Source organism: Spinacia oleracea, chromosome 3, assembly GCF_020520425.1.
Source record: "Spinacia oleracea cultivar Varoflay chromosome 3, BTI_SOV_V1, whole genome shotgun sequence".
NCBI lineage: Eukaryota > Viridiplantae > Streptophyta > Magnoliopsida > Caryophyllales > Amaranthaceae > Spinacia > Spinacia oleracea.
The window spans coordinates 155,192,162-155,218,143 of NC_079489.1; the positions used below are offsets into that span (position 1 = coordinate 155,192,162).

A 25,982-nucleotide genomic window follows, 5' to 3' on the forward strand; every position below is an offset into this window, starting at 1 on the left:
GTTTTTCAATTATTTCTTTAATTTGCAGTTAATTGTGAAGATGGGTAGATACGCATATGGTTGAAGAGAGGGGCGATGATCGTATTGCCAGCATAATCTATCATCGCGCTTGTTCGAATTTCAACAATTGCATAAGGTATTGATATATCTAATTATCTTCATAAAATTTCTCTTTTCCTCTTTTGAAAGTTGAAATCAATAGTACAGTAAGTGCATATCATTTTTACGATAAATAAAATTTGGATAAGTATAGTAAGTGTAATAATAAAACGTGTACATTAGTATTCTATGCTTAAGTATCCATTCCGTTTTACTTATTAGGACTGTTTTTGGACTTCTAATATCACTTCAGTGAAGCATTGATAAACTTAAATGATGTAACCAAAGATTTGCGGAACTTCTTAATGATTTTGTGACTTCTTAATATATGTGTTTATGTGTGGAACCTTTTGTTGTTGTTATTAGTAATGAGTCGTCGTTGGATGTATGGTGACCATACTACGGCAGAATACTTGAGTGGGGTCGCAGAGTTCATTAGATGTGCTTTAGCACACCAACGGAGTACAAAAGCCGAAAAAATCTATTGTCCCTGCCGTGATTGTAACAATATCAAGCGGTTAGGTGACATTGATGAAATTGAGGATCATTTATTTCGCCGTGGGTTTAAGCAAGATTACCATGTTTGGTTTTGGCATGGTGAAACAATACCTGATCGTCCAAGTTCTAGTGTCCATGAATTTGATGTTCAGAGTAATGAGAGTGATGATGATATTTATGAGAATAATGAGACGGATGATGATGAGGAAGAAGATGATGAAATAAATGAGATGATGGATGGGCTAAAAGATCACTTGGACGAACGACCTCAGATGTTCGAACAAGTATCAAAGGCTGCTGAAACTCCATTGTATCCCGGTTGTACAAAATTCAGCAAGTTGGAATGTGTGTCAATACTTTACAACCTCAAATGTAAAGGTGGTTGGAGAGATGAACACTTTGACACCTTATTGGAGTGGGTAGGTGAATTTTTGCCGGAAGGGAATGATATCCCCACCTCTACCTATTATGCCAGGAAATTGATGTGTCCCTTAGGCTTAGAGGTCGACAAGATAGATGCTTGCCCAAATGATTGTATGCTTTACAGAAAAGAGCATGAACATTTGGATGAGTGTCCAACATGCGGCGCATCTCGTTACAAACGCAAAGGGGCAAATTCAGCTAAGAGGGGCCCGCCTGCTAAGTCTTTGTGGTATCTTCCAATCATACCTAGGTTTGAGCGTATGTTTTCATTGAAGAAACAAGCAAAAAACTTAAGGTGGCATGCGGAAGTGAGGAAGAAAGATGGACTCCTTCGACATCCTGCAGATTCTGTTCAATGGAGAAATATTGATAAGAAATATCCTGAATTTGGTAAGGAGGTTAGAAATCTAAGGCTTGCTTTATGTGCAGATGGTGTGAATCCATATGGAACTCTAAGCAGTCAACATAGCACATAGCCGGTTCTTCTAGCAATTTATAATCTTCCTCCATGGCTGTGTATGAAGTGGAAGCATATCATGTTATCACTCCTCATCTCGGGGCCTAAGCAACCTGGAAATGACATAGATGTGTACCTGGCTCCACTCATAGATGATTTGAAATTATTGTGGAATGAAGGTGTTTCAATGTTCGATGCACACACCAATTCAAGCTTTACATTGCGAGCTATGGTTTTTTGTACCATAAATGATTTTCCGGCATATGGAAACTTGTCTGGATACAAAACCAAAGGAGAACAAGCATGCCCTATATGTGAAGAGGACATGAAGCCCACATGGTTGCATAATTTCAAGAAAAATGTTTACCCAGATTTCAGGAAGCACCTCAGTCAATATCACCCTTATCGTAAGAAGAAGAAAGAATTCAATGGGTTCACCGAGGAAAGAGTAGCTCGTACGCCTTTGACAGGATCACAGGTTTATGAACGAATAAAAAATGTTGAAACCAAATACGCCAAGTGCTACAAGTCCAAGTCTAAAAAGGGTGTTTTGTGGAAGAAAGTATCTCCATTATGGGATCTTCCCTACTGGAGAGATTTGTCGGTTAGGCATTGTCTCGATGTAATGCACATTGAGAAAAATGTGTGCGATGCTATCATTGGAACTTTGCTAAACATGCCTGGAAAGACTAAGGACAATGAGAATGTGCGGAAAGATATGAAAAAGAGGAATATTCGACCAGATTTGTGGCCTGTTGAAAAATCTGGTGCGGGTGGTACTAAGACTTATCTGCCTCCAGCGTGTTACACAATGTCAAGAAAGGAGAAGAAGCAGTTTTGTGAGTGCTTACATGGAATTAAGGTTCCCTCGGGATATTCGTCGAATGTAAAGCGCCTAGTATCTCTCTCGGACCTTAGGTTGGTTGGTATGAAGTCTCATGATTGCCATGTAATGATTAATGTGTTTTTGCCAATTGCACTTCGTGGGATATTGCCGAAACACGTGAGACATGTTATAACAAAACTTTGTGTGTTTTTCAATTCTATATGTGCTAAAGTGATTGATCCGGAGAAATTAGATTCTTTGCACAATGATATTGTTGAAACTTTGTGTCGATTTGAAATGTACTTTCCACCATCTTTCTTTGATATTATGGTGCACTTAATTGTCCATTTAGTTCGAGAAATCAAGTTATGTGGTCCGGTGTTCTTAAGATGGATGTATCCTTTTGAGAGATTTTTTGGGCATTTAAAGGACAAAACAAAGAATCGGGCAAGGCCGGAGGGTAGTATCATTCGGGGAGTCCTTGAGGAAGAGATATCTCAATATGTAGCTGAATTCTTAACAAGGCTTGAGCAAATAGGTCTTCCAAAATCTCGTCATGCAGGGAGGCTTGAAGGGCATGGGGTAATTGGTAAAAATGTGATCTCGCCTCCATCTGAAAGGAAGAATAAGGCACATCTTTGTGTGTTGCAGCATCTTACCGAGGTCAATCCTTACATAGATAAGCATTTGCTAGAATTGCAACAAAAGAATCCTAAGTTGAAGGAAAGAGCGTTGATGCAAGAACATAATCGCACATTTGTTGATTGGTTTAAGAAGGAAGTAGCCGAGGAAATGAAAAAAAATTTAGATGTTTCTGAAATGGTCCAGTGGTTAGCTCGAGGTCCTCGACTATGTGTTCTGTCTTATGAAGGGTATGATATCAATGGGTTCACATTCTACACTAGAAGACAAGATGAAAAGAGTGTGGTGCAGAATAGTGGAGTGAAGCATGTTGCAGCATCTAGGGTCTATGCAAGCGCCAAGGATAGAAGACCGGTTGATGCGACACAATCATATTATGGTGTTATCGAAGAAATATGGGAGCTTGATTACAACAAATTTACGATCCCTGTATTCCGGTGCAAGTGGGCCAACAACCATAATGGGGTGAAACAAGATGAAATTTTTCCTGGTTTAACATTGGTTAACTTTGATCGATTAAGTGATAGTGACGAGCCATTCATTCTAGCATCACAAGCTAAGCAAATTTTCTATGTGGTAGACAATGTTGATCCTATATGGCGTGCAGTTGCCCAAGGCAAGAGAAATATTCTGGGTATTGATGATGTTGTGGATGAAGATGAGTATGACAAGTACGATGAAACACCCCTGTTACCAACGGCTGTTCAACCGTTACCGGAGGAGGAAGATGCAAATAATACTAATCATATGCGTACAGATCATAGGGAAGGAATTTGGGTTATAAACCGTAAATGAATAAGATGAGTTGGCTTCTGGGAATAGGTAATTCTAGCTAACTGAATATCAGATTAAATGTATCTTTTCTAGCATTTAGGAAGGTGTAGTTTGTACTTCCACATCTTTAATTCTTATTTTATACTTCCATTGTGTTCATGATTATACTTTTCTAGCTTTCTTTAATTCTTACTGTACTTCCACATCTTACTTTTGTTCCTGACATAAGTTTTCTAACTTTCTGTGCAGATGACTTGAGATCCCCGAGTCAGAAATTTTCAGAAGCTTTCGGTGATTTGTGTCTTTTCAGAAGTTCTCAGAATCGGAAAATAACGCACGTATTTACTTTTGGTGAGTTGTGCGTTTTCTCCTAGTGTTGCGCTAATTAACATGTCTCCTAATCTTGAGCTAGAATGACCTAAATCAAAACGAGCGGGCCTAAATTGACCTTAGTTGAATAAATTGACCTAAATTGACCTTAGTTGACTAAATTAGCATAAATATGAACCACAACTACCAAACAAGTCTCAAATGGCATAAATTGATTGGATTGAGTCTAGGTAAGTTAAAACTAATCATATTAATCATTTAAAAGGATTAAAATGAGTGTTTAGGTTCTTTAGTTCAAAGTTGGGAGCGGAAATGTCATTTTAGCTCTATATATGACATATAACGACCCAACGAGCCATAAATGTGCATAAATAGGTTGGAATGAGTTTTAGAAACTTAAAACTATGCATATTAGTCATGTAATAAGAATAAAATGAGTCATTAGGTTCTTTAGTTCAAAGTTGGGAGCGAAAATGTCATTTTAGCTCTATATATGACCTATAACGACCCAACGAGCCATAAATGTGCATAAATAGGTTGGAATGAGTTTTAGAAACTTAAAACTATGCATATTAGTCATGTAATAGGATTAAAATGAGTGTTTAGGTTCTTTAGTTCAAAGTTGGGAGCGAAAATGTCATTTTAGCTCTATATATGACCTATAACGACCCAACGAGCCTTAAATGTGCATAAATAGGTTGGAATGAGTTTTAGAAACTTAAAACTATGCATATTAGTCGTGTAATAAGAATCAAATGAGTCCTTAGGTTCTTTAGTTCAAAGTTGGGAGCAGAAATGTCATTTTAGCTCTATATATGACCTATAACGACCCAACGAGCCTTAAATGTGCATAAATAGGTTGGAATGAGTTTTAGAAACTTAAAACTATGCATATTAGTCATGTAATAGGATTAAAATGAGTGTTTAGGTTCTTTAGTTCAAAGTTGGGAGCGGAAATGTCATTTTAGCTCTATATATGACCTATAACGACCCAACGAGCCTTAAATGTGCATAAATAGGTTGGAATGAGTTTTAGAAACTTAAAACTATGCATATTAGTCATGTAATAGGATTAAAATGAGTGTTTAGGTTTGTTAGTTCAAAGTTGGGAGCGAAAATGTCTTATTTTAGCATAAATATGAACCATAACGACCAAACAAGTCTCAAATGGCATAAATTGATTGGATTCAGTCTAGGAAAGTTAAAACTAATCATATTAATCATTTAAAAGGATTAAAATGAGTGTTTAGGTTTGTTAGTTCAAAGTTGGGAGCGAAAGTGTCATATTAGCCTAAAAATGAGTTCTTAGGTTCTTTAGTTCATAGTTGGGAGCAAAAATGCCTCATTTTATCATAAATATGAACCACAACGACCAAACAAGTCTCTAATGTGAATAAATAGATCGGATCGAGTCTTGGAAAGTTAAAATTAATCATATTAATCATTTAAAAGGTTAAAATGAGTCCTTATGTTCGTTAGTTCATAGCTGGGAGCGAAAATGCCTCATTTTAGCATAAGTGGTGTTTTCTAGACTTATCTCATATGAGTATATGATTTCATGATATAAGAGAAGTGAGATTGTCAGATTTCCTCATTAAGTTTCTTAATCATTGTTGCTTGAGTTTAAGTGAAACTCAATCAAGTAATTTCATTTTACGATCTAACTTACATACTACTCCGTACTATACTAGATTAATAGAACTTGTTTATAGAATGAGTTAGCTGCCCTTGAAGGAAATAATGCCCTTGGTCCAAGTATGCATTCTATGTTAAGTCTAATAAATGCGGTTCAGTATTAATTAACAAGTTAATAATTCAGTGAGATCAAGTGAGCTGAATGCCTAGCTAGAGGCCGCTTCAGTTCAAGTGGAATTAATGATATTAATCCACAGCTTACTCTTGACTGAACCCGTAGGGTCACACAAATAGTACGTAAACGGATCAAGTATTTAATGGCATTAGATACTCCATCTATGGATATTCGGAATCGACGGATCTTGGTTTCAGTGGGAGCTGAGATCGTCACAGGCAAGAAATGAATACTCCGGAAACGATGATATTGCCGGAAACGGAAATATGGATCGTATCGGAAATATAAATATTATCCAAGTCGTAGATGTTGCCGGAAACGGAAACATGGTACGTATCGGAAAATATTATCGGAAATGGAAATATTACCAGAATCGGAAATATTGCCGGAAACGGAAATATTGTCAGAATCGGAAATATTATCGGAATCGGAAAATAATTCCGGAAACGGAAATATTGAATATTTGTTCGAAACGGAAATTGATTCCGGAATCGGAAATATTAAATATTGTTCGTATCGGAAATGAATTCCGGAACCGGGAATTTAATCGGAATCGTATCGTACGAATTAGCATCGGACGAGGCCTGCCGGACGAAGGCCCAGCACGAAGTCGGGCCATCGCCCAGCAAGCCAAACGCGCGCCACAAGCCCAGCCAAGGCAGCGCCCAGGCCTACCGCAAGGCAGGCCCAGCGCGCGCCAAGGCCACGGCTGCGTGGGCCTCGCTGCGTGGGCTGCTGCTCGCACGCACGCGCATGGGCGGCCCTTGTGGCTGCCGTGTGTCTGTGAGTTTGTGTTCATGCATGATTCCTAAAACTATTAGAATTAGTATATGATTAAATTCCTATTCCTAAAAGGATAAATTAATTAATTAGAGTTCTTGTAGGATTCTAAGTTTAATTAATTCGTATCCTACTAGGATTCCAATTCCCTTTCCATAACTCTATAAATACGTGCCTAGGGTCACATATTTTCAGAGATTAATTCAAGTATTCAAAGTGAGTTTTGAGAGAAAAATTCAGTCACATTCCTTGCTCAATAGTGCCGAAAATTCTAGTACCTTAAGGGCGATTCTAGTTGGTCAATCTTAAGGCGGATCCGGACGTGCTGTGGACTATCTACGGAGGGACGACACTTGGAGTCCTAAAGACTTGTTCTTGTTCGGTTCGGGCGCAGCTAGGGAAGGCACGCAACAAAGAGTATGCATCTAAATTATGCTATATGATTATGTGTAAATAATATGTATTCCTGGCTTAATGGTTGTTTCCGCATGATTTATGTATTATCATATGTATCATAACCTAACAGTGGTATCACGAGCCCCTTATTATTTTCATAATCTAAATTGCATGAACATGGTTAAATATTACAAATTTGCAAGAATTAAAAGGGGTGATTAATTTTCGTAATTGTTAATTAATTGCAAATTGCGTTTATTTAATTATACGTACGCAGTTTTTCGGCAGTTTCTTCGTTACTCATCCAAATCGAGTGATTTTTGTGTCAATTCCGCATGTAAAAGGCATTCTAAAATTTTGACAAAACTAGTATTTTTCTGCCGAACCCAGAATTCTCAAATTCGAAGCCTAACTATGACTTTTCGAAGGTTTTAGTTTTTCGAATGCAAAATTTCGTAAATTTAAGATGTTAAATTAAATATTTGCGATTCTTGTTGATAAATCTTGAATTTTTGATTGACCTACTGTATATGTTTAACAAGTTTGAATGCCTAGCCTTGTTAATTATGCAATCTAATTTGTAATTATGATTAATTTGTTGAAAATTAGAATAATTTAGAATTAATTTGATTTTCATAATTAATTATAATTTAATTAGAAACCTATGATTAAAAACCACCATAAAAATTGTAAATTTATGATAAATTTTGAATTTTTATGACCTAGACTTGAATCCATAATAATCGGAAATCAATTGAATAATAAATTTTCGATTTTTTCGCCCTAAAATTATGAAATTAATATTATTTATTAATTTTTCATTAATTTTAAATATAAATTTTAAATTTTTATGCGATTCGTTCATAAAACTTGCACGCACAAAGCAATGAACGCTTCGTGTTACCCTTAAGGGGTGTTGTATAGTGCGGGCATGCGACGACGAGCAAGGGAGCTCGTCGCCCGTGCGGCACGAATGCAATGAGCAAGGCATGGTGCACGAGCACAAGGCAGCAGCCCTGCCTTGTGTCGTGGGCCACGAGCTATGGACGAATGGGCATGGGCGAAAGGCAAGCCAAGGCAGTCGCGTGTGGGCAGCAAGCGAGCTGCGCCACGACGCGCACTGCCTCGCGCAAGAGCGCGCAGCGAGCGCAAGCTCGCGTGCCACGAGCGCTGCGCCCAGCGTTGATCGCGCGCGATGGCTCGCGCGCATGGCAAACGATGTCGCGCGCACAACGAGCAATGGCTCGCGCGCACAGCGAGCGATGGCTCGCGTGCGTCGAGCGCTGGCGCGCGCGCAGCAAGCACCACAGCGTGCGATGGCTTGCGATGGAGATGCAGCAGCTATGCGACGAGCGCATGGGCTGCGCGCACATGGCCAGCGATGGCTGTGTGCGTGCGGCCCATGGGCGTGCGATGCGTAGGGTGTTTGCGTTGCGATTAGATCGTTTTGAATGTTTAATTTGAAATTTTTCAGTTTACGTAATTTTAATTAATTTTAAAATTAATAATTTAAATTATTTTCTTGGATTTTAATTTTGAATATTGTAATTATAATAAATTTTATTTATTCTAATTATTTTACTAAAATTAAAATCATGAATTAATTTAAATACGACTGAAATTATATTAAACTTTTGGATTCAATTATAAATTTATATGAGCTTTAAATTTTAATTAAATTTGTATGTTTCCGGTTAGACTAGAAATACATTTTTATGTTTAAAATTAGTAAAGCATATGAATTTATTGGTTTAAGTGGGAGCCCTTTTAGTCATAAACTCTTGATTAGGTCTACAAATCCTTAAAGGTTAAAACAACTTGATTAGAATTAATAAGGACTGAATAATTGGTAGATTATTGGTGCCCTTGATTAATTGCTGCAAATGTTTACGTGATGCATAATGTGTTTTACTAACCAGCTATGTGGGCCATTCATGATAATGAATGGGTGAATGGTATATATTGTATATGTACTGTTTTGCAGGTTATGGAGTGACTAGTATGGCCCAAATAGGATAGAAAATATGGTCTGCGTACCATTAATTTGAATGTAATTGGTCTAAAGTACCAAAGTTATTTTTTAATTCAAATATGGTCTGCGTACCATCAAATAGTTGTAATTAGTTATAGCTTATCCTATTTGAAGAAAATGGTGCCTCCCACGGAGATTTTCAAGACGGACTTTGAAGTCAAAGCTTCAAGATGAAGTCGGGCCATACTAGATCACATTTATCTTATGAATGTTTTAAGTTATTTATTGCTTTTAAATATGTCTTAAAATGCATGAGATCAAAAGCTTGATTATGTTGCATGATTAAGGATTTTAGTTCACTTAAAATCTAACCAACATAGTAAGAGCCTTAAGTTCCAAACTTAAAAATTGAGTTAAAAGGTGCCATGCCAAAATATACACTTGCTTGGATATCCTTTACATCAATCTAGTAATAGTTTTCGCTCAGCGAGGTGTTACTTATTGGTCCTAAAGGGGCAAGGTACACAAATAATTGTGAGTACATGTTAGTTTTGGTGAAACTCAACGATATAAGTAAGGAGTCCTTTTATGTCGTGGCAAAATCGATAGGTTTACCTAATAAGTTCTTAGACGTACCTATCAACCAAGAATAGTTTCTAGACTATTAGCAAAAGGCTTTTGCTTACCTAAGATGTTCTAGGATTAAGTCGACAAACTGTGCTTAGTTCTTCAATGATTTTAGGATCTTGGAATCATTTTATTCACACCTGCCGGAACACATAACTTGAATAAAATGCTTAATAAACATTGAATTATGCATGTATGCTAGAATTTAAGTTTATTAAGAGAAACTGTGAATGATTATTTATTTGTTTATTCTTTTCAATTGTAGTTTTTAATATGGCAAACAACAATTCATTCAACATTCGATCAATTCTCGAAAAGGAGAAGTTGAACGGGAAAAACTTCCTTGACTGGCAAAGGAACTTGCAAATAGTTCTTATGCAGGAAGAAAAGGAGTATGTCCTAGATGAGGCGATGCCCGAAGCCGCAGACGACGGGGTCACTCAGGCAGCCCTCAATCGTTGGATTGATGCCAACAAGGATGTGAAATGTCTAATGCTCGCCACCATGAGTGCGGATCTGCAGAAAACGTTCATCAACTCAGATGCTTTCACAATCATCAGTGAGTTGAAGAACATGTTCCAAGATCTGGCTCGAGTCGAAAGATTCGAGACTCATAGGCAAATTCTTGAGACCAAGCTTAAGAAAGGCGAGCCCGTAATTCCACATGTTCTCAAAATGATTGGACTCATTGAGAATATGAGTCGGCTGGATCAGCAGTTTTCTCAGGAAATGGCTATAGACACCATCCTCCATTCTCTTCATAGCGGGTATGATCAGTTCAAACTGAACTACAGTATGAATAGTCTGGACAAAACGCTCACTGAGCTTCACGGTATGCTGAAAACCGCTGAAAAGACGCTCAAAAGTGATAAGCAGGATGTGCTTATGGTGCGTGGGAGCAAGTTCAAGAAATCTGGAAAGAAGAGGAATGCTAAGAAAGGTGGCAACAAGGCCAGCCCAACTAAGCAAACTGGCGCCAAATCTGTAAAGAGGAAGGTCAGTCAACCCACTTCTGAATCCGAATGCTTCTACTGCAAGAAGAAGGGGCATTGGAAGAGAGATTGCTTGAAGCTAAAGGAAGATCAGAAGAACGGAACAGTCGTTCCATCTTCAGGTATTTTCGTTATAGACTGTATACTTGCTAATTCAACTTCTTGGGTATTAGATACAGGTTGTGGCTCACACTTATGTTCCAATCCACAGGGACTAAGAAGAAGTAGAAAGTTAAGCAAGGGTGAAGTCGACCTACGAGTGGGAAATGGAGCACGGATTGCTGCATTAGCTGTAGGAACTTACTATTTGTCGTTGCCCTCCGGGCTAGTTTTGGAACTGGAAGATTGTTTCCATGTTCCAAGTCTTACTAAAAACATCATTTCAGTTTCTTGCTTAGATGCTAAGGGATTTTCCTTTTTAATAAAAGACAATAGTTGTTCGTTTTATTTTAAAGAGATGTTTTATGGATCTGCTAGATTAGTCAATGGACTTTATTTATTAGATCACGACAAACAAGTATATAACATAAATACCAAAAAGGCCAAAAAGGATGATTCAGATCTCACCTATCTGTGGCATTGTCGATTAGGCCATATAAACTTGAAACGCTTAGAAAGACTTCAAAAGGAAGGAATTCTAGAACCATTTGACTTAGAGGTTTATGGTAAATGCGAATCATGTTTACTTGGCAAAATGACAAAGCAACCTTTCTCTAAGGTTGGAGAAAGAGCAAATGAACTATTGGGTTTAATCCATACAGATGTATGTGGACCAATGAGTACAAATGCTAGAGGTGGTTTCAGCTACTTTATCACTTTCACTGATGACTTCAGTAGGTATGGTTATGTCTACCTAATGAAGCATAAGTCTGAATCCTTTGACAAATTCAAGGAATTTCAGAGTGAAGTAGAGAATCAATTAGGCAAGAAGATTAAGACACTGCGGTCTGATAGAGGCGGTGAATATCTGAGCTATGAATTTGATGACCATCTGAAAGAATGTGGAATTCTATCAGAATTGACTCCTCCTGGAACACCACAATGGAACGGTGTATCAGAACGGAGGAACAGAACCTTGCTAGACATGGTCAGGTCAATGATGGGTCAGGCCGAACTTCCATTAGAATTTTGGGGACATGCACTAAATACAGCTGCACTCACTATAAATAGAGCTCCGTCTAAAGCTGTCGAAAAGACTCCATACGAATTATGGTTTGGAAAGCCTCCAAATGTGTCTTTTCTTAAGATTTGGGGATGTGAAGTATACGTCAAACGATTAATTTCAGACAAACTTCATCTAAAATCTGACAAATGTATCCTTGTGGGCTATCCAAAGGAAACAAAGGGGTATTACTTCTACAATACATCTGAGAACAAAGTGTTTGTTGCTCGAGATGGTGTCTTTTTGGAGAAAGATCACATTTCCAAAATGACAAGTGGGAGAAAAGTAGACCTCGAAGAAATTCGAGTCGAACAACAAACTCTAGAGAATGCTCAAGATGACATTCAGGATGAAACTCAGAGATCTTTAGAAGAATCTGGTGAGAATCATGGTCAATCTAGAAATGTTACCCCGCGTAGATCGCAAAGATATAGATCTCAACCGGAAAGGTACTTAGGTATTTTGACGAGCGAGAGCTATGAGGTTCTATTACTTGAAAGTGATGAACCTGCGACTTACAAACAAGCTATGACGAGCCCTAGCTCCAAGCAATGGCAAGAAGCCATGCAATCTGAATTAGACTCCATGTCTGAAAACCAAGTATGGGATTTGGTCGATTTGCCAGATGGCTACCAAGCCATTGGAAGCAAATGGGTTTTCAAACTGAAAAAGGACAAGGATGGGAAACTTGAAGTTTTCAAAGCTAGATTGGTTGCAAAAGGTTACAGGCAAGTCCACGGTGTGGATTATGATGAAACCTTTTCACCAGTTGCAATGCTAAAGTCTATTTGGATAATGTTAGCAATCGCTGCATATTACGATTACGAAATATGGCAGATGGATGTCAAAACTGCTTTCTTAAACGGCGTTTTAACAGAAACTGTGTTTATGACACAGCCTGAAGGTTTTGAGGATCCAAAGAATGCTAAAAAGGTATGCAAGCTAAAGAAATCAATCTACGGATTGAAGCAGGCATCCAAGAGCTGGAACATACGTTTTGATGAAGCAGTCAAGGACTTTGGTTTCATCAAGAACGCGGACGAATCTTGTGTATACAAGAAGGTCAGTGGGAGCAAAATTGCTTTCCTAGTATTATATGTCGACGACATATTACTTATCGGAAATGACATTCCTATGTTGAACTCTGTCAAGATTTGGCTTGGGAAATGTTTTTCGATGAAGGATCTAGGAGAAGCACAGTACATATTGGGCATCAAGATTTACAGAGATAGATCTAAAAGGATGATTGGACTTAGTCAAAGCACTTATATCAATAAGGTGCTTGATAGGTTCAAGATGGCGGACTCCAAGCGAGGCTACCTACCCATGTCTCATGGAATGACTCTAAGCAAGACTCAGTGCCCAAAAACACTTGATGAGCGTAGACGAATGAATGGGATTCCATATGCATCATTGATTGGTTCAATAATGTATGCTATGATATGTACATGCCCGGATGTTGCGTACGCACTCAGTGCTACGAGCAGATACCAGTCAGACCCAGGAGAGGCGCATTGGACTGCTGCCAAGAACATTCTGAAGTACCTGAAAAGGCACAAAGATGACTTCCTGGTCTATGGTGGAGATGATGAATTAATTGTTAAAGGCTATACGGACGCAAGTTTCCAAACCGACAAAGATGATTTCAGATCACAGTCTGGGTTTGTCTTCTGCCTCAACGGAGGAGCAGTAAGCTGGAAAAGTGCTAAGCAAAGCACCATTGCGGATTCTACAACTGAAGCGGAGTACATTGCTGCACATGAAGCAGCAAAGGAAGCTATATGGCTAAGGAAGTTCATAGGTGAACTTGGTGTAGTCCCCTCCATTAAAGGACCAATAGCCCTGTATTGTGACAATAACGGAGCTATTGCACAGGCAAAAGAGCCTAGACACCACCAGAGAGTCAAGCATGTACTTCGTATATTTCACCTTCTACGAGAGTTCGTTGAAAGAAAAGAAGTCGAGATAAGCAAAATTGGAACTGATGACAACATATCAGATCCATTAACTAAACCTCTGCCGCAGGCGAAGCACAACTCGCACACTGCAGCTATGGGAATCAAGCATATTGGAGAATGGCTTTGATGTCTCTGTTTAATGTTTTAAAGTTTTAGAGTTTAAATCTTTGTAAAACATTATTGGTTAATCATTCACAATAAATGAAAAGAATTCATTTTTCCATTTAATTTGTGGTTTATTAAATGATGAGTCCCTTCAATTTGACGATATATTCAAGATAGACTGTCAGGACCAGTCCTGTGACTAAGAAATGTCTATCAAGTGAACTTGAATGTCAAAGGTTGAAAATGGTCCCTAGTCGGAGTTTTCTATAAAATTGGACGCATAGAAAACGTTAGACGACTAGAATGCAAGATGACTAGTAGTTCTGTTTCTTGAACTATGTGGACATGGCAATGTCATAATCATTTGCATATATACTTACTTTGGGAAGACTAGTATCGGACAAGACCTATGAAACTTTACTGTAAGAGATGAAAATCTGTCATAAGTAAATTTCATTAAATTATTAGACACTAAATCCTCAATACCTGAGTGATTTGAGATTACTTGTTTGAGAACTGGTTGCTTTGACGTTGACCAACCGTCGCACCGTAAAAGGAGGCTATAAAGGCAACGCTCAGGTAATCACCTATCAAACGAAGTCTAATCTCAAGATCGCTAGATTGGGATTGTCCTCCCATAAATCGGGATGAGATGCTTAAAAGTTGTACAAGGCCACTCGGAGAGCTAGAAACTGTGAAATGCATGGCCGTGCTCGGATGAATCATAGGCTATGATTATCTGTTTATTTGATCAGTTGAACTCTGAAACCGAGGAACACCTCTGGACATAATAAGGATGACAACTCTTACCTTATGTTCAAGAGCAAGCATCGAGCGATAAAGGAATTAGGAAATGCACACTTGTCCCTAAGGACAAGTGGGAGACTGAAGGAAATAATGCCCTTGGTCCAAGTATGCATTCTATGTTAAGTCTAATAAATGCGGTTCAGTATTAATTAACAAGTTAATAATTCAGTGAGATCAAGTGAGCTGAATGCCTAGCTAGAGGCCGCTTCAGTTCAAGTGGAATTAATGATATTAATCCACAGCTTACTCTTGACTGAACCCGTAGGGTCACACAAATAGTACGTAAACGGATCAAGTATTTAATGGCATTAGATACTCCATCTATGGATATTCGGAATCGACGGATCTTGGTTTCAGTGGGAGCTGAGATCGTCACAGGCAAGAAATGAATACTCCGGAAACGATGATATTGCCGGAAACGGAAATATGGATCGTATCGGAAATATAAATATTATCCAAGTCGTAGATGTTGCCGGAAACGGAAACATGGTACGTATCGGAAAATATTATCGGAAATGGAAATATTACCAGAATCGGAAATATTGCCGGAAACGGAAATATTGTCAGAATCGGAAATATTATCGGAATCGGAAAATAATTCCGGAAACGGAAATATTGAATATTTGTTCGAAACGGAAATTGATTCCGGAATCGGAAATATTAAATATTGTTCGTATCGGAAATGAATTCCGGAACCGGGAATTTAATCGGAATCGTATCGTACGAATTAGCATCGGACGAGGCCTGCCGGACGAAGGCCCAGCACGAAGTCGGGCCATCGCCCAGCAAGCCAAACACGCGCCAAAAGCCCAGCCAAGGCAGCGCCCAGGCCTACCGCAAGGCAGGCCCAGCGTGCGCCAAGGCCACGGCTGCGTGGGCCTCGCTGCGTGGGATGCTGCTCGCACGCACGCGCATGGGCGGCCCTTGTGGCTGCCGTGTGTGTGTGAGTTTGTGTTCATGCATGATTCCTAAAACTATTAGAATTAGTATATGATTAAATTCCTATTCCTAAAAGGATAAATTAATTAATTAGAGTTCTTGTAGGATTCTAAGTTTAATTAATTCGTATCCTACTAGGATTCCAATTCCCTTTCCATAACTCTATAAATACGTGCCTAGGGTCACATATTTTCAGAGATTAATTCAAGTATTCAAAGTGAGTTTTGAGAGAAAAATTCAGTCACATTCCTTGCTCAATAGTGCCGAAAATTCTAGTACCTTAAGGGAGATTCTAGTTGGTCAATCTTAAGGCGGATCCGGACGTGCTGTGGACTATCTACGGAGGGACGACACTTGGAGTCCTAAAGACTTGTTCTTGTTCGGTTCGGGCGCAGCTAGGGAAGGCACGCAACAAAGAGTATGCATCTAAATTATGCTATATGATTATATGTAAATAATATGTATTTCTGGCTTAATGGTTGTTTCCGCATGATTTATGTATTATCATATGTATCATAACCTAACAGCCCTGCATTCTCATATTGCCTCAACAAACACACCAAGAATGACAAAGAACATTGCAGATCAGATCAGCACAGATCAGTGCAGATCAGATGAGGGTAGCACTGATCTGTGCTGATCTGTTCTGCACTGATCTGTGCTGATCTGATCTGCACAGATCAGTGCAAATCAGATCAGCACTGATCTGTGCTGTTCTGTTCTGCAGATCTGATCAGTGCAGAACATATCAGCACAGATCAGTGCTGATCTGATCTGCACTGATCTGTGCAGATCAGATCAGCACAGATCAGTGCAGAACAGATCAGCACAGATCAGTGCTGATCTGATCAGCACTGATCTGTGCTGATCTGATCTGCACAGATCAGTGCATTCCACATCTTTAATTCTTATTTACTTTTGGTGAGTTGTGCGTTTTCTCCTAGTGTTGCGCTAATTAACATGTCTCCTAATCTTGAGCTAGAATGACCTAAATCAAAACGAGCGGGCTTAAATTGACCTTAGTTGAATAAATTGACCTAAATTAACCTTAGTTGACTAAATTAGCATAAATATGAACCATAACGACCAAACAAGTCTCAAATGGCATAAATTGATTGGATTGAGTCTAGGTAAGTTAAAACTAATCATACTAATCATTTAAAAGGATTAAAATGAGTGTTTAGATTCTTTAGTTCAAAGTTGGGAGCGGAAATGTCATTTTAGCTCTATATATGACATATAACGACCCAACGAGCCATAAATGTGCATAAATAGGTTGGAATGAGTTTTAGAAACTTAAAACTATGCATATTAGTCATGTAATAAGAATGAAATGAGTCATTAGGTTCTTTAGTTCAAAGTTGGGAGCGAAAATGTCATTTTAGCTCTATATATAACCTATAACGACCCAACGAGCCATAAATGTGCATAAATAGGTTGGAATGAGTTTTAGAAACTTAAAACTATGCATATTAGTCATGTAATAAGAATAAAATGAGTCATTAGGTTCTTTAGTTCAAAGTTGGGAGCGAAAATGTCATTTTAGCTCTATATATGACCTATAACGACCCAACGAGCCATAAATGTGCATAAATAGGTTGGAATGAGTTTTAGAAACTTAAAACTATGCATATTAGTCATGTAATAGGATTAAAATGAGTGTTTAGGTTCTTTAGTTCAAAGTTGGGAGCGAAAATGTCATTTTAGCTCTATATATGACCTATAACGACCCAACGAGCCTTAAATGTGCATAAATAGGTTGGAATGAGTTTTAGAAACTTAAAACTATGCATATTAGTCGTGTAATAAGAATCAAATGAGTCCTTAGGTTCTTTAGTTCAAAGTTGGGAGCAGAAATGTCATTTTAGCTCTATATATGACCTATAACGACCCAACGAGCCTTAAATGTGCATAAATAGGTTGGAATGAGTTTTAGAAACTTAAAACTATGCATATTAGTCATGTAATAGGATTAAAATGAGTGTTTAGGTTCTTTAGTTCAAAGTTGGGAGCGGAAATGTCATTTTAGCTCTATATATGACCTATAACGACCCAACGAGCCTTAAATGTGCATAAATAGGTTGGAATGAGTTTTAGAAACTTAAAACTATGCATATTAGTCATGTAATAGGATTAAAATGAGTGTTTAGGTTTGTTAGTTCAAAGTTGGGAGCGAAAATGTCTTATTTTAGCATAAATATGAACCATAACGACCAAACAAGTCTCAAATGGCATAAATTGATTGGATTCAGTCTAGGAAAGTTAAAACTAATCATATTAATCATTTAAAAGGATTAAAATGAGTGTTTAGGTTTGTTAGTTCAAAGTTGGGAGCGAAAGTGTCATATTAGCTTAAAAATGAGTTCTTAGGTTCTTTAGTTCATAGTTGGGAGCAAAAATGCCTCATTTTATCATAAATATGAACCACAACGACCAAACAAGTCTCTAATGTGAATAAATAGATCGGATCGAGTCTTGGAAAGTTAAAATTAATCATATTAATCATTTAAAAGGTTAAAATGAGTCCTTATGTTCGTTAGTTCATAGCTGGGAGCGAAAATGCCTCATTTTAGCATAAGTGGTGTTTTCTAGACTTATCTCATATGAGTATATGATTTCATGATATAAGAGAAGTGAGATTGTCAGATTTCCTCATTAAGTTTCTTAATCATTGTTGCTTGAGTTTAAGTGAAACTCAATCAAGTAATTTCATTTTACGATCTAACTTACATACTACTCCGTACTATACTAGATTAATAGAACTTGTTTATAGAATGAGTTAGCTGCCCTGCATTCTCATATTGCCTCAACAAACACACCAAGAATGACAAAGAACATTGCAGATCAGGTCAGCACAGATCAGTGCAGATCAGATCAGTGCAGATCAGCACAGATCAGTGCAGATCAGATCTGTGCTGATCTGTTCTGCACTGATCTGTGCAGATCTGATCAGTGCAGATCAGTGCTGATCTGATCTGCACTGATCAGTGCTGATCTGATCTGTGATATCTGCACTGATCTGATATCCTTCTGTATGCTAGTGCACTGATTTGCTGCTGCGCGCACATTTTGTAACCACCCTTCTGTATGTTTTACTTGATGCAGGAACAACATAGGTACGATGAATGAAAACCAAATTGTTGTTAGGCATGAATCAGAAGGTGGCAAGACTCCCACAACGGGTGACGAATCACAAGATGTTAGTACGATTACAAAGACCATTAAAGGCCGTGGTCCGTCAAAAGGTGTTAAAGTCGCTAAGCCTATGTTCCTTGAGTATAATGTATATAATGTCCCCGATGGACAATGGTCTCATGAATACGGGAAGCAAGTTGGGAGTTGTGCTACTAGAATTAATATTAACGTCCCATTATATCCAAAGGTAGATGAGCAAACCAAGAAGGGGTTTTGGGAGGAGACTAAGGTAAGCAGAAAATATTAACTTGATTTGTATATTTTAGGGATTATTTAATTTGATTTAAATACTATTTTTATAATCTAACTTTTTTTAATTATTAACAGCTTATGTTCCACATTACTGATGATTCTAATCATTCGAGGGAGAAATATTTTCATTCTTGTGTGGCGAAACGATTTAGTTGTTTCAAGAGCAAGTTGGTGCGCCGATGGATAACTATGAAGGAAAAGAAGCCAAAAAATCAAACAAACAAGATGCCTTGGGATGTCTACAACCATATCACAGAGGATGATTGGAAGACTTTTGTTAAACATTATTTCCTGCCAGAGTCATTGGTAATGATAATATTTCTTTAACTTGTCCTTAAAGAGTTTTTCATGTAGCAAACTGACATTGGTTCTAGGACAAAAAGTTATCAGAAAAAACATTTATTTCCATCTTTTTATGTTGTCTTTGACAGCTTCGTAGTGAAAAGGCGAGGAAAAGTGCATCATGCAACAAGAACCCACATCGCACCGGCCAAAAGGGTTATAATAGAAAGCGACTAGATTGGATAAAGGATGGACGACTTCCACCAGATGCAGCTTTACCTATCTCGAGTAGCTCCTCGGTGAACTCATCAGTGACCTCAAATGTTAATAGAGTTAGAAAATACAGATCAAAGGAGTGGATTTTGGCCCATCAAGTACAAAATAAAGAGGGAAAGTGGGAAATTGACCCGAACGATACAGAAGTTGTTGAAATCGCAACAAAAGCTGTAAGTAGTGATAATTAATTAATATTTACTTGCTTTGATTAGAGAATATAAAGTAATTTTACTTTCCTAATTGGCAGTTAGAGTACATCGCAGAAGAGGAAAAAGGAAATCTTTCTTTCGAACAGGGTGAGGATGCCCTTGTTAGGTTATGATACATATGATATTACATAAATCATGCGGAAACAACCATTAACCCAGGATTACATATTATTTACACATAATCATATAGCATAATTTAGATGCATACTCTTTGTTGCGTGCCCTCCCTAGCTGCGCCCGAACCGAACAAGAACAAGTCTTTAGGACTCCAAGTGTCGTCCCTCCGCAGATAGTCCACAGCACGTCCGGATCCGCCTTAAGATTGACCAACTAGAATCGCCCTTAAGGTACTAGAATTTTCGGCACTTTTGAGCAAGATGTGTGGCTGAATTTTTCTCTCAAAAACTCACTTTGAATACTTTTTTAAACTCGTTCTAAATTGTGAACCCAGGCCACATATTTATAGGGTTATGGAAAGGGAATTGGAATCCTATTCAGATACAAATTAATTAAACCTAGAATCCTACAAGAACTCTAATTTAATTAATTTATCAAATAGAATTAGGAATTTAATCATTAACCGAACTCTGCACGTTTTAGGAAACGTGCACGAACACAAACACTTACGCACACACACACGGCAGCCACGATGGGCCGCCCATGCGTGCGTGCGAGCAGCAGCCCACGCAGCGAGGCCTGCGCGAGCCACAAGCCCACGCAAGCACCCGCGCGCGCTGCGCGCGCTGTGCGCGCTGCCACGGCCTGCTGGGCCTGGCCTTGCGCTGGGCCTGGCGTGGCTGTTTGTGTGGCGCGCTTGGCTTGCTGGGCGATGGCCTGGCTTCGTGCTGGGCCCTCGTCCGGCAGGCCTCGTCCGATGCTTATTCGTATGATACGCTTCCGATTAAATTTCCGATTCCGGAATTCATTTCCGATACGAACAATATTTAACATTTCCGATTCCGGAATTAATTTCCGTTTCGAACAAATATTTAATATTTCCGTTTCCGGAATTATTTTCCGATTCCGGTAATATTTCCGATTCTGACAATATTTCCGTTTCCGGCAATATTTCCGATTCTGGTAATATTTCCATTTCCGATAATATTTTCCGATACGTACCATGTTTCCGTTTCCGGCAACATCTACGACTTGGATAATATTTATATTTCCGATACGATCCATATTTCCGTTTCCGGTAATATCATCGTTTCCGGAGTATTCATTTCTTGCCTGTGACGATCTCAGCTCCCACTGAAACCAAGATCCATCGATTCCGAATATCCATAGATAGAGTATTTAATGCCATTAAATACTTGATCCGTTTACGTACTATTTGTGTGACCCTACGGGTTCAGTCAAGAGTAAGCTGTGGATTAATATCATTAATTCCACTTGAACTGAAGCGGCCTCTAGCTAGGCATTCAGCTCACTTGATCTCACTGAATTATTAACTTGTTAATTAATACTGAACCGCATTTATTAGACTTAACATAGAATGCATACTTGGACCAAGGGCATTATTTCCTTCAGTCTCCCACTTGTCCTTAGGGACAAGTGTGCATTTCCTAATTCCTTTGTCGCTCGATGCTTGCTCTTGAACATAAGGTAAGAGTTGTCATCCTTATTATGTCCAGAGGTGTTCCTCGGTTTCAGAGTTCAACTGATCAAATAAACAGATAATCATATCCTATGATTCATCCGAGCACGGCCATGCATTTCACAGTTTCTAGCTCTCCGAGTGGCCTTGTACAACTTTTAAGCATCTCATCCCGATTTATGGGAGGACAATCCCAATCTTGCGATCTTGAGATTAGGCTTCGTTTGATAGGTGATTACCTGAGCGTTGCCTTTATAGCCTCCTTTTACGGTGCGACGGTTGGTCAACGCCAAAGCAACCAGTTCTCAAACAAGTAATCTCAAATCACTCAGGTATTGAGGATTTAGTGTCTAATAATTTAATGAAATTTACTTATGACAGATTTTCATCTCTTACAGTAAAGTTTCATAGGTCTTGTCCGATACTAGTCTTCCCAAAGTAAGTATCTATGCAAATGATTATGACATTGCCATGTCCACATAGTTCAAGAAACAGAACTACTAGTCATCTTGCATTCTAATCGTCTAACGTTTTCTATGCGTCCAATTTTATAGAAAACTCCGACTAGGGACTATTTTCAACTTTTGACTTTCAAGTTCACTTGATAGACATTTCTTAGTCACGGGACTGGTCCTGACAGTCTATCTTGAATATATCGTCAAATTGAAGGGACTCATCATTTAATAAACCACAAATTAAATGGAAAAATGAATTCTTTTCATTTATTGTGAATGATTAACCAATAATGTTTTACAAAGATTTAAACTCTAAAACTTTAAAACATTAAACAGAGACATCAAAGCCATTCTCCAATATGCTTGATTCCCATAGCTGCAGTGTGCGAGTTGTGCTTCGCCTGCGGCAGAGGTTTAGTTAATGGATCTGATATGTTGTCATCAGTTCCAATTTTGCTTATCTCGACTTCTTTTCTTTCAACGAACTCTCGTAGAAGGTGAAATCTACGAAGTACATGCTTGACTCTCTGGTGGTGTCTAGGCTCTTTTGCCTGTGCAATAGCTCCGTTATTATCACAATACAGGGCTATTGGTCCTTTAATGGAGGGGACTACACCAAGTTCACCTATGAACTTCCTTAGCCATATAGCTTCCTTTGCTGCTTCATGTGCAGCAATGTACTCCGCTTCAGTTGTAGAATCCGCAATGGTGCTTTGCTTAGCACTTTTCCAGCTTACTGCTCCTCCGTTGAGGCAGAAGACAAACCCAGACTGTGATCTGAAATCATCTTTGTCGGTTTGGAAACTTGCGTCCGTATAGCCTTTAACAATTAATTCATCATCTCCACCATAGACCAGGAAGTCATCTTTGTGCCTTTTCAGGTACTTCAGAATGTTCTTGGCAGCAGTCCAATGCGCCTCTCCTGGGTCTGACTGGTATCTGCTCGTAGCACTGAGTGCGTACGCAACATCCGGGCGTGTACATATCATAGCATACATTATTGAACCAATTAATGATGCATATGGAATCCCATTCATTCGTCTACGCTCATCAAGTGTTTTTGGGCACTGAGTCTTGCTTAGAGTCATTCCATGAGACATGGGTAGGTAGCCTCGCTTGGAGTCCGCCATCTTGAACCTATCAAGCACCTTATTGATATAAGTGCTTTGACTAAGTCCAATCATCCTTTTAGATCTATCTCTGTAAATCTTGATGCCCAATATGTACTGTGCTTCTCCTAGATCCTTCATCGAAAAACATTTCCCAAGCCAAATCTTGACAGAGTTCAACATAGGAATGTCATTTCCGATAAGTAATATGTCGTCGACATATAATACTAGGAAAGCAATTTTGCTCCCACTGACCTTCTTGTATACACAAGATTCGTCTGCGTTCTTGATGAAACCAAAGTCACTGACTGCTTCATCAAAACGTATATTCCAGCTCCTGGATGCCTGCTTCAATCCGTAGATTGACTTCTTTAGCTTGCATACCTTTTTAGCATTCTTTGGATCCTCAAAACCTTCAGGCTGTGTCATAAACACAGTGTCTGTTAAAACGCCGTTTAAGAAAGCAGTTTTGACATCCATCTGCCATATTTCGTAATCGTAATATGCAGCGATTGCTAACATTATTCGAATAGACTTTAGCATTGCAACTGGTGAAAAGGTTTCATCGTAATCCACACCGTGGTCTTGCCTGTAACCTTTTGCAACCAATCTAGCTTTGAAAACTTCAAGTTTCCCATCCTTGTCCTTTTTCAGTTTGAAAACCCATTTGCTTCCAATAGCTTGGTAGCCATCTGGCAAATCGACCAAATCCCATACTTGGTTTTCAGACATGGAGTCTAATTCAGATTGCATGGCTTCTTGCCATTGCTTGGAGCTAGGGCTCGTCATAGCTTGTTTGTAAGTCGCAGGTTCATCACTTTCAAGTAATAGAACGTCATAGCTCTCGTTCGTCAAAATACCTAAGTACCTTTCCGGTTGAGATCTATATCTTTGCGATCTACGCGGGGCAACATTTCTAGATTGACCATGATTCTCACCAGATTCTTCTAAAGATCTCTGAGTTTCATCCTGAATGTCATCTTGAGCATTCTCTAGAGTTTGTTGTTCGACTCGAATTTCTTCGAGGTCTATTTTTCTCCCACTTGTCATTTTGGAAATGTGATCTTTCTCCAAAAAGACACCATCTCGAGCAACAAACACTTTGTTCTCAGATGTATTGTAGAAGTAATACCCCTTTGTTTCCTTTGGATAGCCCACAAGGATACATTTGTCAGATTTTGGATGAAGTTTGTCTAAAATTAATCGTTTGACGTATACTTCACATCCCCAAATCTTAAGAAAAGACACATTTGGAGGCTTTCCAAACCATAATTCGTATGGAGTCTTTTCGACAGCTTTAGACGGAGCTCTATTTATAGTGGGTGCAGCTGTATTTAGTGCATGTCCCCAAAATTCTAATGGAAGTTCGGCCTGACCCATCATTGACCTGACCATGTCTAGCAAGGTTCTGTTCCTCCGTTCCGACACACCGTTCCATTGTGGTGTTCCAAGAGGAGTCAACTCTGATAGAATTCCACATTCTTTCAGATGGTCATCAAATTCATAGCTCAGATATTCACCGCCTCTATCAGACCGCAGTGCTTTAATCTTCTTGCCTAATTGATTCTCTACTTCACTCTGAAATTCCTTGAATTTGTCAAAGGATTCAGACTTATGCTTCATTAGGTAGACATAACCATACCTACTGAAGTCATCAGTGAAAGTGATAAAGTAGCTGAAACCACCTCTAGCATTTGTACTCATTGGTCCACATACATCTGTATGGATTAAACCCAATAGTTCATTTGCTCTTTCTCCAACTTTAGAGAAAGGTTGCTTTGTCATTTTGCCAAGTAAACATGATTCGCATTTACCATAATCCTCTAAGTCAAATGGCTCTAGAATTCCTTCCTTTTGAAGTCTTTCTAAGCGTTTCAAGTTTATATGGCCTAATCGACAATGCCACAGATAGGTGAGATCTGAATCATCCTTTTTTGGCCTTTTTGGTATTTATGTTATATACTTGTTTGTCGTGATCTAATAAATAAAGTCCATTGACTAATCTAGCAGATCCATAAAACATCTCTTTAAAATAAAACGAACAACTATTGTCTTTTATTAAAAAGGAAAATCCCTTAGCATCTAAGCAAGAAACTGAAATGATGTTTTTAGTAAGACTTGGAACATGGAAACATTCTTCCAGTTCCAAAACTAGCCCGGAGGGCAACGACAAATAGTAAGTTCCTACAGCTAATGCAGCAATCCGTGCTCCATTTCCCACTCGTAGGTCGACTTCACCCTTGCTTAACTTTCTACTTCTTCTTAGTCCCTGTGGATTGGAACATAAGTGTGAGCCACAACCTGTATCTAATACCCAAGAAGTTGAATTAGCAAGTATACAGTCTATAACGAAAATACCTGAAGATGGAACGACTGTTCCGTTCTTCTGATCTTCCTTTAGCTTCAAGCAATCTCTCTTCCAATGCCCCTTCTTCTTGCAGTAGAAGCATTCGGATTCAGAAGTGGGTTGACTGACCTTCCTCTTTGCAGATTTGGCGCCAGTTTGCTTAGTTGGGCTGGCCTTGTTACCACCTTTCTTAGCATTCCTCTTCTTTCCAGATTTCTTGAACTTGCCCCCACGCACCATAAGCACATCCTGCTTATCACTTTTGAGCGTTTTTTCAGCGGTCTTCAGCATACCGTGAAGCTCAGTGAGCGTTTTGTCCAGACTATTCATACTGTAGTTCAGTTTGAACTGATCATACCCGCTATGAAGAGAATGGAGGATGGTGTCTATAGCCATTTCCTGAGAAAATTGCTGATCCAGCCGACTCATATTCTCAATGAGTCCAATCATTTTGAGAACATGTGGACTTACGGGCTCGCCTTTCTTAAGCTTGGTCTCAAGAATTTGCCTATGAGTCTCGAATCTTTCGACTCGAGCCAGATCTTGGAACATGTTCTTCAACTCACTGATGATTGTGAAAGCATCTGAGTTGATGAACGTTTTCTGCAGATCCGTACTCATGGTGGCGAGCATTAGACATTTCACATCCTTGTTGGCATCAAT

General features: G+C 38.8%; 1 protein-coding gene across 1 annotated transcript; it reads left to right on the top strand.

Moving 5' to 3' along the window:
- Window positions 1-3,952: 3,952 nt before the first annotated feature.
- On the top strand, window positions 3,953-19,924 carry LOC110801235 (uncharacterized). Its single transcript, XM_056839836.1, has 5 exons — window positions 3,953-4,070; window positions 18,703-19,021; window positions 19,120-19,350; window positions 19,476-19,772; window positions 19,850-19,924. The coding sequence occupies exons 2-5, from the start codon at window positions 18,719-18,721 to the stop codon at window positions 19,922-19,924; spliced, it is 906 nt and encodes a 301-aa protein (XP_056695814.1). The 5' UTR covers window positions 3,953-4,070; window positions 18,703-18,718.
- The last annotated feature ends 6,058 nt before the right edge of the window (window positions 19,925-25,982 follow it).

Bases quoted from the DNA above. Each gene is read 5' to 3' on its own strand.
- LOC110801235 (XM_056839836.1), top strand. From the start codon at position 18,719: ATGAATGAAAACCAAATTGTTGTTAGGCATGAATCAGAAGGTGGCAAG. The intron at 19,022-19,119 runs GTAAGCAGAAAA...AATTATTAACAG, and splicing joins GGTTTTGGGAGGAGACTAAG to CTTATGTTCCACATTACTGA. The intron at 19,351-19,475 runs GTAATGATAATA...TGTCTTTGACAG, and splicing joins ATTTCCTGCCAGAGTCATTG to CTTCGTAGTGAAAAGGCGAG.